This window comes from Oncorhynchus mykiss, chromosome 21 (genome assembly GCF_057628025.1).
Source record: "Oncorhynchus mykiss isolate SJ-2025 chromosome 21, ASM5762802v1, whole genome shotgun sequence".
NCBI classification, from domain to species: domain Eukaryota; kingdom Metazoa; phylum Chordata; class Actinopteri; order Salmoniformes; family Salmonidae; genus Oncorhynchus; species Oncorhynchus mykiss.
This window is the reverse complement of record NC_143042.1, coordinates 46,360,442-46,380,000: the sequence shown is the minus strand read 5'-3', so window position 1 is coordinate 46,380,000 and position 19,559 is coordinate 46,360,442. Positions and strand designations below refer to the sequence as shown.

Sequence of the window (19,559 nt, the reverse complement as noted above, 5' to 3'; positions counted from 1 at the left end):
CCATGCAAAGCAGTAGACAGCGTCTCAATGGTTAAACATAATCCCAAACCCTTGACGCAGTGACACAGACTTACATCCCCTGCAGTGCCCTATGACCTTCGGCTCCATGATTTACACATGCTTCAGCGACCCCATGGAACACATATGACTCTCACCCCAAGGAGTCATGACGTGCTTGTGGCGTCTAGTAATAGTGACACTATCGCACCGCAGCCCCCGAGGGTGTGACCCTGTCTTCTTGCAGTGCTGATAGGTCCTGAACTCTCTTTCTCTTGGAGACAGGCTGTTGCTCCCCGAGGCGGCCCACAATGCTTTGCTGCGGCCCATTTAGACTCTCAGCCATGTCAGGATTCCTCTCGGTTAACGATGCTATGGTGCCGCTTGTGCGTGATTCGCAGCGGCCGTGCCACGCAACAGCCTAGTTTCTCATCTGTGTAGAGACTCTCAGTTCCACTGTTTCAAAGGTGTTGTGGCTGATAAATGGTTCTATGTGTTGGGGAGAAACTGTGGCTCTGGGTCCAGTTGAGTTGGTCAAAGTACACCCATCTCTCCGTACCCTAGTGGTCAAGCCAAAATGGAGAGCTTTACTTCTCCTTGCCAGTCTCTTAACCCTGAATTAACTTGTGGGAATGATGCACTGCACTGCAATAAATAGCCGCTGATTAAATGGGTGCATTCATCGATTAGTGTGCATTAATCAATGGTATTTACATAGAAATACTGTGATAATTGATTCATCGACTATTGTTAACTGGGAAAAAGCTAATGAATGTAACACATCTCATCCATCCTGCTGACGGGTCCTCTACACAGTAAATGACATCCACATTAAACCAGACAAACAGGAGCTTCCAATACCGAGCAAAACACCAAACTTTATACCGTCCACCTTGAGGACAGACAATATGGGGGAGGGAGTGATGGAGTGTGAGATAGATAGAGAATTCATGTGAGATAACAGAGAATGAACGAGAGAACAAGTGAGAGAATGACCTCCTCTGTTTAGATGATCAGAGGTCGTTCTCCCATTGATCTCGGTGACAAAGGGAGAGCGACAAAAAGAGAAAGTGGATTCTCTCTTAAAATGAATTCCATTTTAATACCGCTGTTCTTATTAATGATTTGCCTTGTTTCTACGGAGATGAGTGAGGCTGGCTGACACGGCAGCAATGAGGTTTACATCCTCATTTAGCCCTAAGCCCTCTCCCCTAGCCTGTTTGCTGTCTTCATTATCTGGGCATTAGAAGATGGTCAAACGTCAGCATTAAGCAGCCTGCCAGTTAGGCGTACAGGTAGTAGTGCAACAGCAATATGTGGATTGAAGTGCCCATTAGCTATTAGCTAGCTAGCTACTTTAGCCCAATCAGCCTGTCAGTTGGGTAAGTAGCATGTGGTAGAGCCATAGCATTATGGGGATTGAAGTACCCATTAGCTGCTAGCTAGCTGCAGTAGTGCTGCATGCTTTTACAGTGCATTAGCGCCAAGGTAATGGGGCATTGGATAACCCATTAGCTACTAGCTAGCTACAGTAGGGTTACTGTGTATTAGTTTCAAGCTAATATGACCCATTGCATTGTTATCTGCCCCCAAACCTCTTTCTGGTGTTCTCTCAGGGTAGCAGGCACGAAGAGACCTTCATTGTTATGGCCTGCTGTTTTGGCCTGATGTGTCCTCTGTGCTCCTTAGCGTTAGCCCTCATGCTCTCTTCTGGCCTCTTGTACTCCTTAGAGTTAGCCCCCATGCTCTCTTCAGGCCTCATGTGCCCCTTAGAGTTAGCCCCCATGCTCTCTTTAGGCCTCTTGTGCTCTTAGAGTTAGCCCCCATGCTCTCTTCAGGCCTCTTGTGCCCCTTAGAGTTAGCCCCCATGCTCTCTTCTGGCCTCTTGTGCTCTTAGAGTTAGCCCCCATGCTCTCTTCAGGCCTCATGTGCCCCTTCTGGACTCTTGTGGCTGGGGCAGATAAATAGCACATGGAACATATCCCAGAGGAACAATTTTCCATGAATTATGCTCTGCAGGCTCCAAAAGTGTTCCTGTGGTACATCAAAATCTATTGTCCATTCGTTCTCTCTCTCTCTCTCTCTCTCTCTCTCTCTCTCTCTCTCTCTCTCCCGTTCTCTTGTTCATATGCTCTCTCTCAAGCAGTTTATCTTAAACTCGTTCTCCTGTTCTCTCTCTCTGCAGTAGGGGACTTTGCCACATATTTACTTTTCAAATTGTGTGATTAAACGTCTCTCTATCCAATTCCGTGGCTTCAGACAAAAAGCCAGGGAGAAAGGTAACAACAGTTAATGGGAAAACGGTTATCCTGTTTGTGTGTGTGTGTGTGTGTGTGTGCGTGCGTGCGTGTATGCGCGTGTCGTGTGTGTTTGCGCATATGGGCTATCAATTGATAAAACCCTTTTTTCCCTCAAAACTAAATCATTTCACACACAACTGGGGGGGACAATCTCATTCCACCAAGCCACACTCCATTATCCACCAGGCACCTGCAGCCACCACGCATCGCCAGTCGCAAAAATAAACAGACAGATTTGTAATATTGGATTTTCTTCTTGCATAAACAAAACATCAGGCCTTAACAGTGTTGGATGGCCACTGCTTGATTTGTTGTTTTCCAACCATACCAAATGTGCCCTTTAACCAGTTGTTGCACAGTGGTAGTCAGGATATCGTACAGTAGTAGCCTGTAGTAGGTCTTCAATGGAAGTGACTGGCTTCCTCGGGGCACTGTACCATTTGGGTTGGTTCCACCAGGCAGTGGAGTGGAAGAATCCCTCATTATGACTTTGTTTACATACCCATTATTTTCCCTACTAATCACTGTTCTCTTTGCCTCGGTGATTGCCATCATGAAATACTGCGAGTTGACCGTAGTCAGGGTTAACCTTTTGTTTCAGCCTCTTAGGCTGTGCTACTGTATTGCGTAGTCTAATTATTTAATTTCCTCTTCCCGTTGGTTAGTTTTTAATGCATTGCCCTTTTAGGAAAAGGAATTATCCTGCCTTGAATGTGTAAACATAGAGCCCTTCGCTGCAACTGTTAGCGCTAGCACAATTAGCCGTCGTCATGACATCGCTCATTCAAAACATAATAAGCATTATACACCTCAAGGACAGGCTGATTCAGTTCTGCTGACTTCATCAATAACCATCACTATTTTACTCTGTCACTCGCTCACTCATTCCCTGTTACACTTGATATAATTGGTCCGTGTCATTGGAAAAACTATAAATAGTGCTGGGCCCAATTGGTGAGAGAGAGAGGAAAGAAGCCACTACATACAGTAAATACGTCTTTAATAATCATTTCTCCCACCGCCATATGTTGGTGCGTCAAACTGACATCTCCTGTGGCAGTGGAGGCGAGACGGTGGCGAGAGGAGAGGAGAGGAGAGGAGAGGAGAGGAGAGGAGAGGAGAGGAGAGGAGAGGAGAGGAGAGGAGAGGAGAGGAGAGGAGAGGAGAGGAGAATAAGAGGAGAGGAGAGGGGCAGTGAGAGGAGTAGTGAGATGAGAGGGGGAGTAAGAGGAGAGGAGAAGAGAAGAGAGGAGAGTAAGAGGAGAGGAGAGGAGAGGACAGGAGAGGACAGGAAGAGGAAAGGAGAGGGGCAGTGAGAGGAGGAGTGAGATGAGAGGGGGAGTAAGAGGAGAGGAGGAGTGAGAGGGGAGGGGGAGTGAGAGGAGAGGAGAGGAGAGGAGAGGAGAGGAGAGGAGAGGAGAGGAGAGGAGAGGAGAGGAGAGGAGAGGAGAGGAGAGGAGAGGAGAGGAGAGGAGAGGAGAGGAGAGGAGGAGTGAGTAGTATTATACTAGAGGGGAAGTGAGATGAGGGGAGATGGGGATTCAATGCAGCTGAGCCACCTCATCCTCAGTCTGATCTACACTTACTCTACTCAGTCTGGCAAAGACTCATATGGCAATTACACAGCTCCACTAGTCCTACAGGCCATAGCTATAAATAGTTCTACCTCTCATCTCTGCTGTCCACGACCATATCCTCACTTTACCATGATAGGCTTGTTCAATAACTGCAACACCTAGCTTCCCTCCAGCTTTGTCTTTTATGGTATCCTGCTGTTCCTGTATGATTCTGGGTTGTCTGTTTATGAGTCTTTCTTCCTGGGTTAGAGGTTTTTACGTGACAGACATGTCAGACATGGAAGACATGACATACATGACAGACATGACAGACATGGCAGACATGACATACATGACAGACATGACAAACATGACAAACATGACAGACATGGAAGACATGACATACATGACAGACATGACAGACATGACAAACATGACAGACATGACAGACATGACAGATATGGAAGACATGACAGACATGACAGATATGGAAGACATGACAGACATGGAAGACATGACAAACATGACATACATGACAGATATGGAAGACATGACAGACATGACAGACATGGAAGACATGACATACATGACAGACATGACAAACATGACAAACATGACAGACATGGAAGACATGACATACATGACAGACATGACAGACATGACAAACATGACAGACATGACAGACATGACAGATATGGAAGACATGACAGACATGACAGATATGGAAGACATGACAGACATGGAAGACATGACATACATGACATACATGACAGACATGACAAACATGACAGACTTGACAAACATGACAGACATGACAGACATGACAGACATGGAAGACATGACATACATGACAGACATGACAGACATGACATACATGACAAACATGACATACATGACAGACATGACATACATGACAGACATGACATACATGACATACATGACAGACATGACAGACATGACATACATGACATACATGACATACATGACAGACATGACAGACATGACATACATGACAGACATGACAAACATGACAGACATGACAAACATGACAGACATGACAGACATGGAAGACATGACAAACATGACAGACATGACATACATGACAAACATGACAGACATGACAAACATGACAGACATGACAGACATGGAAGACATGACAAACATGACAGACATGACAGACATGGAAGACATGACAAACATGACAGACATGACAGACATGACAGACGTGACAGACATGACAGACATGACAGACATGACAGATATGGAAGACATGGCATACATGACAGACGTGACAGACATGACAGACATGACAGACATGACAGATATGGAAGACATGACAAACATGACAGACTTGGAAGACATGACAAACATGACAGACATGGAAGACATGACAAACATGACAGACATGACAGACATGGAAGACATGACATACATGACAGACATGACAGACATGGAAGACATGACATACATGACAGACATGACAGACATGGAAGACATGACAAACATGACAGACATGGAAGACATGACATACATGACAGACATGACAGACATGGAAGACATGACATACATGCCTTCTAGTACAATACTACTCTGTACATGTATTTCTGTGTGTGTGTGTGTGTGTGTGTGTGTGTGTGTGTGTGTGTGTGTGTGTGTGTGTGTGTGTGTGTGTGTGTGTGTGTGTGTGTGTGTGTGTGTGTGTGTGTGTGTGTGAGTGACTGTACTGTAGCACATTTTTTATTTGTGTGAAAACTGTGTGTGTTTGTGCAGGTTATCTCCGTAAGCCGTGTACAGTATCTCCTCTGAGGACTTGAGTCGCTGAGAGTGGCTGCTACAGTGTGCCACACCCTTTCTGATGGGTAGGTGACTCTAGCTCTCTCCCTCCAGGTAAAGGCCCCGAGACGGTCTTCGCCGGCCAAAAGCTCAACGACAACGAGTGGCACACGGTGAAAGTGGTACGCAGAGGAAAGAACCTCCAACTCTCTGTGGACAATGTGACGGTAGAAGGTCAGTGTCCACTCTCCACTGTCTGCCACTACCCCCCTGTTGGGTAGAATGGAGGGATGAAGGGGGTGAGAGGTGAGAGGAATGCAAGAGAGAGGGGATATGATTAGGCATGGGGCTAAAAATGACCCTGTGAAGTTATTCCTTAAGTTGTCCGTTTGAACCGGTTTGTGGTGGTCACAAACCGCCCAGAGAAGTCCTCTGGGGCTGACCATGTTTAGGACGGGGGTATTTGTAATAAGCCGCTTGGCCAAGCTCATTACTGTTCATTACTAGGAAGCGATAACGTCATCAAAGCATGTAACCCACATATTCCATCCGTATACATATATTACCTGAGCCTAAAGCTTGTCCTGATCAGGCCACATGGTTATGACAATGAGGAGGAACTCATAATCCCAACATATTCCCATGTCCTCTTTCACCCTCCAGGCCAAATGACAGGCGGCCACACCCGTCTGGAGTTCCACAACATTGAGACGGGCATCATGACAGAGCGCCGCTTCATCTCCGTGGTGCCCTCCAACTTCATCGGTCACCTCCAGGGCCTGACGGTCAACGGTGTGCCCTACCTGGACCAGTGCAAGAACGGCGACATCTCCTACTGTGAACTCAACGCTCGCTTCGGCATGCGCCACATCATCGCCGATCCGGTGACGTTTCGAACGAAAGCGAGCTACCTGGCGTTGGCTACTTTGCAGGCCTACGCCTCCATGCACCTCTTCTTCCAGTTTAAGACCACCACGTCAGACGGCCTGTTGCTCTTCAACTCGGGGGACGGCAGCGACTTCATCGTCGTGGAGCTGGTCAAAGGGTGAGTCTGATTGGTCCAGAGGTTACCCTGAAAAATGAAATGTGGTGAAGTTTAGATCATTCTTCCCACATGGCCATACCATTCCAAGTGTGGCACATCTTAATCACACAATAAAGCATAAAACAATTATTTGCGTGAAAATATTGTAAGATGTAGACGAGGTGAAAATGATAAAGTCCTACATCCGTTCCACTAAGACAGAGTAGGGAGTTTGGGTAATACGGTACTGTGAATCAGAGCTGGTTGGAGGCAGTTCCCTCTATTTCTCAGGGAACATTAATAATCACTTTGGTTTATAGCTCCATGAATGGCCAGAACAGGCTATAATTATGGGGAGGAAATAGAAGTTGGAGAAAATATTCCACTTTCTTCATTGTAAAGACCAGACGCCCATCCAGCTGTACACACAATCCGTATACCCCATAATGTAAACAGACTGAACGAAAGCTATTTAATTGGCCTTAAAATTGTAATTTACTTGTTAAAACTCTGAATGAAGGCTTTGAAGAAAAGGAAACCTGAAATAGCACTGCTCTGATTGGTGCGTTAGATTCCCTGCTGTCGCCAGCCTATTCATCCAGTCTTACGTATGAAAAGTCCTCGTTGTGTTGCATGTATCTCCCTTCACCTCTTCCTCCACGCCTGGCATTGTTACGACAGAAAGGAGCCCAAACGTCTCTTTCAGCACACACAAAGACAAGGCAAAAGGAGTAAACACATTCGATAAACATTGCTCAGGCAAACCAGTCATCACCAGACGACACAAAAGCAAATCATTTTGCGCATGAACAAGCTATGCCACCATGTCCGCCTCGGGGCAAACAGGAGGGAAACGTTTCTTTCAGAGTGTCTCAGAGGAAAAATGACTTATTTACATTTCAAAGTATATATTTTCTGAGAAGCTGTATATTACTGAATTGTGAGGTAGGGTCATCTACTGCTGGAGGCTGAGTGAAAGGATACTGTTTAAATATAATATGGGTTGGACTGACTCCCCCTGTCACCTTGAACTCCGGGCTCCTCCATTGAACAGCCGTAACTATACTGAAAGGACTGCATGGCATCTCCATGGAGTTGTTCAAAACACAACACTTTTTTTCAAAAGACCCAGGGACATTTTTCAAAAGAGCCAAACACCAAATTCTTCAGCATGCTTGGCGAGATCTGCCTCTCTGGTTTACACTTATTTCAAAGAACTTTGTTCTGTGGGTGACATTTTGATTTTGGTTTGGTCACACTGACTGAATGTGATGGATGAGGTTTTACACACACACACACACACACACACACACACACACACACACACACACACACACACACACACACACACACTCCTACAGTCGTTTACTAAACGTCTCTTACGACCTGTGTTCATAGTTACGTCCATTACGTCTTTGACCTCGGCAACGGACCGTCGCTGATGAAGGGCAACTCGGACAAGCCGCTCAATGACAACCAGTGGCACAACGTGGTGGTCTCCCGGGACACCAACAACGTCCACACGCTCAAGATCGACTCACGCACCGTCACCCAGCACTCCAATGGAGCCCGCAACCTGGATCTCAAAGGTAAGGGACACTATTCCATATCCCATTTTCCATAGGCAACTGCTGTAGTTGAAGGGTCCTCCTTGGCTCTGCTACTAATCAAGTTTGTCAATATTGGGCACATATCCCAATATATTTGGTTCCTCTCTCTCTGGTTCTCTCTAGCTTTCATTGAGTTACTCAGAGATTCCACTGTGTTTTAAGTAGTGTTCCCGTAGCATGTACAGTAAGAAATATTCAACCAGAGAATGCTCACTGAGCCAACCAGCTGTGACTTATGAAAGATATCCCAATCTTGGCATGACTCTCTGGGGAACGATCTTCACACACACTCAGCCGGTCCTTTCACATGACCCGTGGCTGTCTCTCAGTAAGACAGTCTTTCATGTACTGTCACACCAACAATGAGAAGACAAGTCTCTGTGTCTGTAATGTGTGTACGATGAGACTTGGACTCAGAAGGTGCTGAAAAGTTGCTGATTGTCTACCTGTGCTGTGCATGTGTGTGGGGACCTTCATGCCCCCTTCGAGGATGCTTAAGAATGTGCACATGCCCACACGTGTGCACAGTTATTTATGCATTTTTATTCTGTTTGTTCAGCTTTCAAATGCATGACCGCTCAGGAGGCTTGGTGTTCAGGTTAGGCAGAGTAGAGAAACCCGATCCCAGTGCCAATAACAAATCCGCCCGCCAAACAACAGTGGACAGGAGGCAGAATTAAACCTAACAAAAGGCTGGCAGCCAGCCCGCCGCGCCAACCAACCCTCTTCACCTTGAAATATGATCCTCTCCTTCAGCCGCTGTCGGCATCGCCGGACGCTCGGCACAATTTCCCCAGCCAATCAGTACCTCCTAATATCAACTAAAACCCCTGCGTCTCCGAAGAGATTGAAAGGGAAAAATAACAACAATATCGACAAAAACAAACCCCACATATTCCTCTTCCTCCCAGTAGACGTGTGTCTAGTTGTAATTCTACTGGCGGTCCCACGGTTGGAAAACAAAGTACCCCAGGTACTCTTGACTTTTATCAGAGACGTGATCACAACGATCAACAAAGGCTTTTAGGAGAGAAGCCTCTGTTTCTTCCACCAGGGGTGGGCTTAGGAAGTAGAGGGGCCCTTAGGAAGTAGAGGGGCCCTTAGGATGTAGAGGGGCCCTTAGGAAGTAGAGGGGCCCCTAGGAAGTAGAGGGGCCCTTAGGATGTAGAGGGGGAAGTAGAGTGGCCCTTAGGATGTAGAGGGGCCCTTAGGATGTAGAGGGGAAGTAGAGGGGCCCTTAGGATGTAGAGGTGTAGAGGGGCCCTTAGGATGTAGAGGGGCCCTTAGGATGTAGAGTGGCCCTTAGGAAGTAGAGGGGCCCTTAGGATGTAGAGGTGTAGAGGGGCCCTTAGGATGTAGAGGTGTAGAGGGGCCCTTAGGATGTAGAGGGGCCCTTAGGATGTAGAGTGGCCCTTAGGAAGTAGAGGGGCCCTTAGGATGTAGAGGGGCCCTTAGGAAGTAGAGAGGCCCTTAGGATGTAGAGGGGCCCTTAGGAAGTAGAGGGGCCCTTAGGAAGTAGAGGGGCCCTTAGGATGTAGAGGGGGAAGTAGAGGGGCCCTTAGGATGTAGAGGGGCCCTTAGGAAGTAGCGGGGCCCTTAGGATGTAGAGGAGCCCTTAGGAAGTACAGGGGCCCCTAGGAAGTAGAGGGGCCCTTAGGAAGTAGAGGGGCCCTTAGGATGTAGAGGGGGAAGTAGAGTGGCCCTTAGGATGTAGAGGGGCCCTTAGGATGTAGAGGGGAAGTAGAGGGGCCCTTAGGATGTAGAGGTGTAGAGGGGCCCTTAGGATGTAGAGGGGCCCTTAGGATGTAGAGTGGCCCTTAGGAAGTAGAGGGGCCCTTAGGATGTAGAGGTGTAGAGGGGCCCGTAGGATGTAGAGGGGCCCTTAGGATGTAGAGTGGCCCTTAGGAAGTAGAGGGGCCCTTAGGATGTAGAGGGGCCCTTAGGAAGTAGAGAGGCCCTTAGGATGTAGAGGGGCCCTTAGGAAGTAGAGGGGCCCTTAGGAAGTAGAGGGGCCCTTAGGATGTAGAGGTGGAAGTAGAGGGGCCCTTAGGATGTAGAGGGGCCCTTAGGATGTAGAGGGGCCCTTAGGAAGTAGAGGGACCCTTAGGAAGTAGAGGGGCCCTTATGATGTAGAGGGGCAACCAGAGCCAACCAGAGCTTTTATAAGGCTTATTGATGGGGTACGTCCTCTCTCTGCCAGTACCTTTGTCTGCAGGGCCTGCTGGTGCCATAAAATTGGCTGTGTTAATCATGAGTTGGTTTTAGCTGACTGGCGCAGTACCAGGGACCTTATATTAAGAGGGATGGCGGGGACAGTGATTACACATACCCCTGGATGTAGTTGATAAGGAAGCAGAGGCCCGTGGAAAGTGGACGGCAATACGTCGGTTTAAACCGCAGGATATGAACTTGGGTCTCCCATGGGAGCAACCAACATCATAGACTGTTAGGTAAACACTCTCTTTCCCTCTATCATATCCAGGTAGACACTGTTTTTGAAGTGCTCAGGTGGTGCAACCTCATCACGTGCCCATGACTGACTCATGTCCGCTATATGGCGAGCCTGTATAGTTTCTATAGTGTGCTATCAGACTTGTAGATTAAACACTCTTTCCCTCTATCATATCCAGGCTTTCTTTGTAGCATATCTGCCCCAATGATCTTCTAATGGAATGATAGACTGCATCTCTATCTTATTTCAATGGAGTTTGTCAAAAAAAAGCTGTTCTTGATTGATGACCAGTATCTATGATAGAGTGACAGCTGTTCATGTCAGGCGAGAAGCAGACTTGGGAGCCAGGGAGAGCATGGAAACAAGATGAGAGTCAAAAGATGAGAAATTACTCACAGCCTCAAACTGGGAAAGAGTATCTCACAGACTAAAATAGATGAATAGTGTAAAATAGTCCCGTCTCAATCAAGTGAACTGACCTGACAACACAGTAAAGGTGTAAGCAATCTGCTTTTCACCTCTCCAGTCCTTTCATATCAGTGCAGATGAAGTCGAGGAGGAGAAGGAGACTATTGATCGGCTGCCACAAATGAAGCGTGTGTCGTCAACAAGCCTCTTGGCCTCCAGCTACAGGCGCCACGTCGCAAACACTTCTATTTGCATATTTCAAAATGTGTGAAACGATTTGTCTCTGTAAAAGAAACAGAAGGCCCAGGCAATTTGTGAAGAAGAAGGGGGTGGCCATTTTCTGCTTTTTATTGCCAACCGACTTGGTGAGTGTTCTTCCGAGGCGTTACTATAAACACTGAATCCACACGTCTGTAGAAACCATGACTTTTCACTATCATCACTGTTACTATCACCATCATCACTATCACTACCACCATCATCACTATCACTACCCCCATCATCACTATCACTATCACGACTATCACTACCACCATCATCACTATCACGACTATCACTATCATCACTATCACTACCCCCATCATCACTATCACTACCCCCATCATCACTATCACTATCACGACTATCACTATCACTACCACCATCATCACTATCACTACCACCATCATCACTATCATCACTATCACTATCATCACTATCACTACCCCCATCATCACTATCACTATCACAACTATCACTATCGCTACCACCATCATCACTATCACTACCACCATCATCACTATCATCACTATCACTATCATCACTATCACTACCCCCATCATCACTATCACTATCACGACTATCACTATCGCTACCACCATCATCACTATCACTACCACCATCATCACTATCATCACTATCACTACCACGACTATCACTATCATCACTATCACCACTATCACTATCACTACCACCATCATCACTATCACTACCACCATCATCACTATCACTACCACCATCATCACTATCATCACTATCACTATCATCACTAGCACTACCCCCATCATCACTATCACGACTATCACTATCACTACCACCATCATCACTATCACTACCACCATCATCACTATCATCACTATCACTATCATCACTATCATCACTATCACCATCATCACTATCACTACCACCATCATCACTATCACTGCCGCCATCATCACTATCACTGCCGCCATCATCACTATCACTATCACGACTATCACTATCGCTACCACCATCATCACTATCACTACCACCATCATCACTATCATCGCTATCACTATCATCACTAGCACTACCCCCACCATCACTATCACTATCACGACTATCACTATCGCTACCACCATCATCACTATCACTACCACCATCATCACTATCATCGCTATCACTATCACGACTATCACTATCATCACTATCACTACCACATTCACTGATGCCATCCCTAATTTCTGATACTCTGCTGGGTGTGCAATATCAAGTGAGCCTATAGGCTATTTAGTGTGGCCTCAATCACATGATCCATAGCAATGTGGTTAGAGCGGTTAGACCGGAAGGTTGCAAGTTAAACCCCTGAGCCGACAAGGCAGTTAACCCTGAACAGGCAGTTAACCCACTGTTCCTAGGCTGTTATTGAAAATACGAATTTGTTCTTAACTGACTTGCCTGGTTAAATACAATTAAAATAGGCTACAGGCTACAAAGTGCATGCTCAGAGAAGCACAGAGCAAAGGTATATTTCTAAGATAGTCGCTGGGACGGTGTACATAAAACTAGGCTGTATTGAACACCGTGATGGATATTACAACCCTGAGCCCCGGCCTGCTATGCTCTTGCTGATAAAAAACTTTTTGTTGTGTGCTGCCTAACAATGGCTGTGCTGTGTAGGCTTACAGTGGCAGTTCAGGAGGAGTCAAAGGCTTCTTCCAAATGTTTTTATTTATTAAGCCTAGTCCAAAAAATTCCCTATCTTGTGCACAGACTAGCCTATGGTCTATGTTCTGTTCTGTTCAGTTTGAGAAGGAGGACTGGAGGTCAACTTTGATAGCTTGCTTTCTATAATAGATTTGATTAAAAACAATATGTTTCTTGCCATGATGTAGGCCTATCTATCAGGGTTATCGACCTCACAATAAGCCAGATTCAAGTAACTTACATTGTGGGGCTGAAACTTGAAGCAGCGGCCAAGGCACAATGAATCGGAAATGGACAGCTCATGGTGCTGAAAGTAGGCACATTCGAGTAGGCATAATTAATTTCAACAGTCATCATTTTATTTAGACTATACTAACAACAAGAGGACCTTGGGTTGGAGCCTATTTCTTCCTATTTAAGAAATGAGGTAGGCCTACCTGTTTGACAGGCAAAATTAGGCTGCTATATCCATAGATTTATCGGTCATTTCCTCAACCCACCATGCATTCTTTAAATAGCTTACCTCCATGTCAGTGAAGGTTAAAACCAATACTCGAATTGAGGGGGTCTGAGAGGTTATGCCATAGACCTACCTTTTAAAGACAATTGCAAAAAGCACAACCGCTTGTTAGGCTAAGATTTTGAAGAAAATGAAAGAGGTCTGATTATATAAAGTGCTCTATAACAGCACTTTGGTCCTCGAACCTTTATGCTAGACACAAGCTGTAAAATATCCAGGAAAGATGTGACTCCGATGCATATGGGGATATCATTGTTTCGTTTCTTTGACATTCAGAGGCTGCGCTACAACCTTCTATAGCCAAGTAGGCAAAAAAATGACTTTGCTTAGGAAGTAATCTAATTATGTCACTATCTATTGATTAAGCTATTCACTTTCTGTACAATAGAAGATGTTTAAACCCAGACGGCTTACTCTGTCTGGGGTAGAAAGGTAGGCCTACTCTGTCTGGGGTGGAATGGTAGGCCTACTCTGTCTGGGGTGGAAAGGTAGGCTTACTCTGTCTGGGGTGGAAAGGTAGGCCTACTCTGTCTGGGGTGGAAAGGTAGGCTTACTCTGTCTGGGGTGGAAAGGTAGGCCTACTCTGTCTGGGGTGGAAAGGTAGGCTTACTCTGTCTGGGGTGGAAAGGTAGGCCTACACTGTCTGGGGTGGAAAGGTAGGCCTACTCTGTCTGGGGTGGAAAGGTAGGCCTACTCTGTCTGGGGTGGAAAGGTAGGCTTACTCTGTCTGGGGTGGAAAGGTAGGCCTACTCTGTCTGGGGTGGAAAGGTAGGCCTACTCTGTCTGGGGTGGAAAGGTAGGCTTACTCTGTCTGGGGTGGAAAGGTAGGCCTACTCTGTCTGGGGTGGAAAGGTAGGCCTACTCTGTCTGGGGTGGAAAGGTAGCCTACTCTGTCTGGGGTGGAAAGGTAGGCTTACTCTGTCAGGGTTGGAAAGGTAGGCCTACTCTGTCTGGGGTGGAAAGGTAGGCTTATTCTGTCTGGGGTGGAAAGGTAGGCCTACTCTGTCTGGGGTGGAAAGGTAGGCCTACTCTGTCTTGGGTGGAAAGGTCTGCCTAACTTTTGAAAGAATCATGCTCAGATTTCTAATGAATTCTCAGATTAAATGATTTGCAAACAGGGACAGTTTCACTGTAAACAAGACACATTGATTTGGCATTGGAGAAATATGATAAGATGAACACAGACCTATCTCTCTGTCCATTATTAGCCTGTAATTCTGGTAATTTGTATGATATTAAAACATTTTTTCTAATGTCTAAAATAGAATTGCATGAAATGTTTATAAAAGTCATTTTTTTCTCTGACCTGTAAATAGGATTCTAGATTCATGCAACGCTTTTACTGAAGGAGATCTTTCCACCCCTACTCTTTTCCACAGTGGTGTGCGAACCCACAACTTTCTGGCCAGCAGCCCTGTACGCTATAAACATTTCTGCGTTGCCATGTAATGCTTACAGGACGAAAAACCGTTTTTAAAAAGACATATCTAAGGCTCTGGTCTGTCCAAGAAGTGATGGTAAATGGTCGACATGTTCTCTGTTATCCACTTTGTTTTAATTCTTATTTTGGGTGTAGGGGAAGGTCACCTTTTTTTTCAAGTGTTCAAGGAGGGTTTAAGTCAAATATATTTTGCTGAAGGGAGGGCCATCCATTTTCATTTGGGAGAAGTCCGATTTTCTTATGAATAACATTCACAGGCTTTGTGTGTTGTTTTAGTTGTACTTTATTTATCTGCTGAGGGGATATAGCCTGCAGCGCTAGTGGGAAGAGCAATAGTTGTATGTCTTGATTCTGAGGACCTTTACTGGGGAGTGATGTCTCTATCCACAATCCCCTAGTCTAATTCTATATTCAGACGGTGCTCTGAAGTCCTCGGCCAATTCCCCAACTGAGACGTCGGCAACTCCCATCTCTATCCAATACACCTAGAGACATACACATTGAGAGCACACACACACACACACACACACACACACACACACACACACACACACACACACACACACCACACACACACACACACACACACACACACACACATACACATAAGCACACGCACACACACACACACACATAAGCACACACACACACACATGCACACGCATGCACACACACACACACACACACACACACACACACACACACACACACACACACACACACACACACACACACACACACATACATACACACATATATACACACACACATAGACATGGACAAATGCTCTAATACTCTCTCACATACATTCACCCATCTATCCCTAATCTCACACACACACACACACACACACACACACACACACACACACACACACACACACACACACACACACACACACACACACATGGACAAATGCACTAATACTCTCTCACATACATACACCCATCTATCCTTAATCACACACACATACCTAGTGTATCCCCAGTAGTCCACAGCAGTCATACCTACATAGCTGTTTGTATCAAACGTTTCCCTGGACCCATCTCACTGTGTCTATTGTTGTTCTCAGCATTCCTGACAGCACTCCTAACAGAGAAGTTTCAAGGCCTCGCTGGTGTGTGTAATTGACCAGAGAAAATGGGTTGTCAGTTTTCTTTTCTTTTTCCCTGTTCTAAAGTGATTCTCTAGGAGTGGTGGAATCTTCAAGCATCCAGATTGTCAGTTTAAGTGTGATGGGCAAACAACACGAGGTCCCACAGGATAGAGGAAGTGGATCCTGTTTAGTTTGTTATGTGCGGCGCCAGTGCTGATAATACAGTCACCAAGGAACAGATGTTGAAGAAACACAAGTACGATGAAACAAGACCTGTCATTGTGTATGAAAGCCTGGAGAGTACGATGTCAAATTATTTCCTGCCTCACATCAATAGCGTTAGCCTTTCAAGGCTAGTTTCCGTGGGTTATCTCGATTACCATTGCTAGCTTTGAGGATAGTGTCAATTACATGAGGGTTAGGTACTTCTATCCACAAACTTTTTCATCATAGGTACACTTAAACTATGACAGACAAAATGAGAAAAAAAGTCCAGAAAATCACATTGTAGGATTTTTAATGAATTTATTTGCAAATTATGGTGGAAAATAAGTATTTGGTCACCTACAAACAAGCAAGATTTCTGGACCTTGAAATGCTTCTTACGAAGCCACTCCTTCATTGCCCGGGCGGTGTGTTTGGGATCATTGTCATGCTGAAAGACCCAGCCACGTTTCATCTTCAATGCTCTTGCTGATAGAAGGAGGTTTTCACTCAAAATCTCACGACACATGGCCCCATTCATTCTTTCCTTTACACGGATCAGTCGTTGGAGTGAACACCTGCAGGACGGTATCTCTCCAGGACCAGGGTTGAAGTGAACACCTGCAGGATGGTATCTCTCCAGGACCAGGGTTGGAGTGAACACCTGCAGGACGGTATCTCTCCAGGACCAGGGTTGAAGTGAACACCTGCAGGATGGTATCTCTCCAGGACCAAGGTTGGGGTGAACACCTACAGGACGGTATCTCTCCAGGACCAGGGTTGGAGTGAACACCTGCAGGACGGTATCTCTCCAGGACCAGGGTTGGAGTGAACACCTGCAGGACAGTATCTCTCCAGGACCAGGGTTGGAATGAACACCTGCAGGACGGTATCTCTCCAGGACCAGGGTTGGAGTGAACACCTGCAGGACGGTATCTCTCCAGGACCAGGGTTGGAGTGAACACCTGCAGGACAGTATCTCTCCAGGATCAGGGTTGGAGTGAACACCTGCAGGACGGTATCTCTCCAGGACCAGGGTTGGTGTGAACACCTACAGGACGGTATCTCTCCAGGACCAGGGTTGGAGTGAACACCTGCAGGACGGTATCTCTTCAGGACCAGGGTTGGGCAGCCCAGGTCTATATGGTATGAGACAGTACTGAATCATTAGACAGATTGTCATACATTTACACCATAAGTACAGTGCCCTGCTAAGTAGCTTTGTTGTGGTCTGACTGAGAACTGCCACGCCTTCACTGTGCTCCAGTATGATCCCTCTCCCTATCCAGCCCTCCTCTGTGATTAACACCAGGCTAATTAGCCCTGAATGGAAATCAAAAGGCAGGAAATGTTTTCTGCTCGTAAACACATCCCTAGTGCCAGATATTAAAATGTGTCAGACTTTGTGGCTTAGCTTTATATCCTGACATTTCAGTTTGGTTTCTCCCTTCTGTTCCAGCTACTCCCTCTAATATTGTTCAAAGCTATTTAGATGTGTCTGACTTGTATCGCTACCAGAGTGGATTAGCCTCAAATCAGACAAACAAATTGGCATGTTGTCTTTAGGTCGAGTACATCTAGAGAGGTGAGCAGGAGACAGCGCTCTCTCATCCCCTTCTCTAGCTGATCAGATTTGATTATCTCTCGTTGTATTAGTCCGCGCAATTGCGTTGCACTTCAATAACGGCTCCAGTAGGTGAAGTAGAATGGAACATTAACACCCATTACTAACACCCATTACTAGCACCCATTATTAACACCCACTACTAACACCCACTACTAACACCCATAACTAATGCCCACTACTAACACCCATTATTAACACCCATTACTAACACCCATTACTAACACCCATTACTAACACCCACTACTACCACCCATTGCCAACTCCCACTACTAACACCCATTACCAACACCCATTACTAACACCCACTACTAACACCCACTACTAACACCCATTACCAACACCCATTACCAACACCCATTACTACCACCCACTACTAACACCCATTACCAACACCCATTGCTAACACCCATTACTAACACCCATTACTAACACCCATTACTAACACCCATTATTAACGCCCATTACTAACGTCCATTACTAACACCCACTACTAACACCCATTACTAACACCCATTATTAACGCCCATTACTAACGTCCATTACTAACACCCATTACCAACACCCATTACTAACACCCATTACTAACACCCATTATGAACACCCATTACTAACAGCCATTACTAACACCCATTACTAACACCCATTACTAACACCCATTATTAACACCCACTGCTAACACCCATTATTAACACCCATTACTAACACCCACTACTAACACCCATTACTAACACCCATTACTAACACCCATGTGGTTCATAAAAACCGAATACACTAACACCCCCCCCCCCCCCAACAATTATTGTTGTTTTCTCTGTGGGGTCTTGATGCTATTCCATTTAATGTGATGTCTGGGTCTGTGTTTCAACTCGAAGAGGAAGTTGAAGTATTTTATGCTGGTCATGTGGATTGGGAAGTACTTTCTGTAAACACAAATACAAAATACACGCACAATACAAAACCTCACAGCCCTTTGGGGATAGCCGAGATGTATTATGCTAATGAAAAGACAACTACGAAGATGATACTGTCTATATTTATTAGAGGGATGGAGGGATGAAAAAAACAACCAGGGATCTTGAATGTTATTTATACAATGTTACCCAGAACAGAGTGAGACAGAATTTTAAAAAAAAGGCTAAATACAGTAAGTTCCTACTGTAATACTACCTATCCCTTGTTCAGTAAGAATTACGTTTATCGACGGAAATCGTTGTTGAATCACCATAGCAGCAGAGGACTAATACATTAGTTTGGATATTTCCCAGAGCAGGACTCAATAAAACCTGAAGAGAGGGGTGGGAAGGAAAGATGGAAGGGAGGAAGGGAGAGAAGAGGTATGTACCCACATTTTAATTTTAATTAAGCCTGTGCTTGCCACTGGTAAAAATTTATATTACCTGTTTTGTCACCTCTTAGCTGGCTTTTCGCCGAAAAAGCTTTGGCTCTTATCTGTTGCCAGCTGCTAATTCTGCCATACAATACAGAAACCTTTGCATACCTTAGCAGGTGTGCCGCAGCGCAAACCGCTAGCCATTGTCTCCCAGTTCCCCATCTGCAAGGATAAAGCTGTGGTCCTGTTGTAGCAGAAATCAACCTCCCCAGCGCTGTCCCATTCAACTGGAGAC

The 19,559-nt window shown here is 45.7% G+C and overlaps 1 protein-coding gene across 8 annotated transcripts in view; it reads left to right on the top strand.

Annotated features, from left to right (window-relative positions):
• LOC110500696 (neurexin-2) overlaps window positions 1–19,559 on the top strand; it is a 1,050,333-nt gene that overhangs the window by 582,043 nt on the left and 448,731 nt on the right. For all 8 annotated transcript variants that reach the window (XM_090214789.1, XM_090214786.1, XM_090214788.1 and 5 more), the window contains 3 exons: window positions 5,741–5,860; window positions 6,290–6,671; window positions 8,049–8,239. In XM_090214789.1, the coding sequence (XP_090070915.1) occupies window positions 5,741–5,860; window positions 6,290–6,671; window positions 8,049–8,239 (693 nt within the window). The remainder of the gene's footprint in view (window positions 1–5,740; window positions 5,861–6,289; window positions 6,672–8,048; window positions 8,240–19,559) is intronic.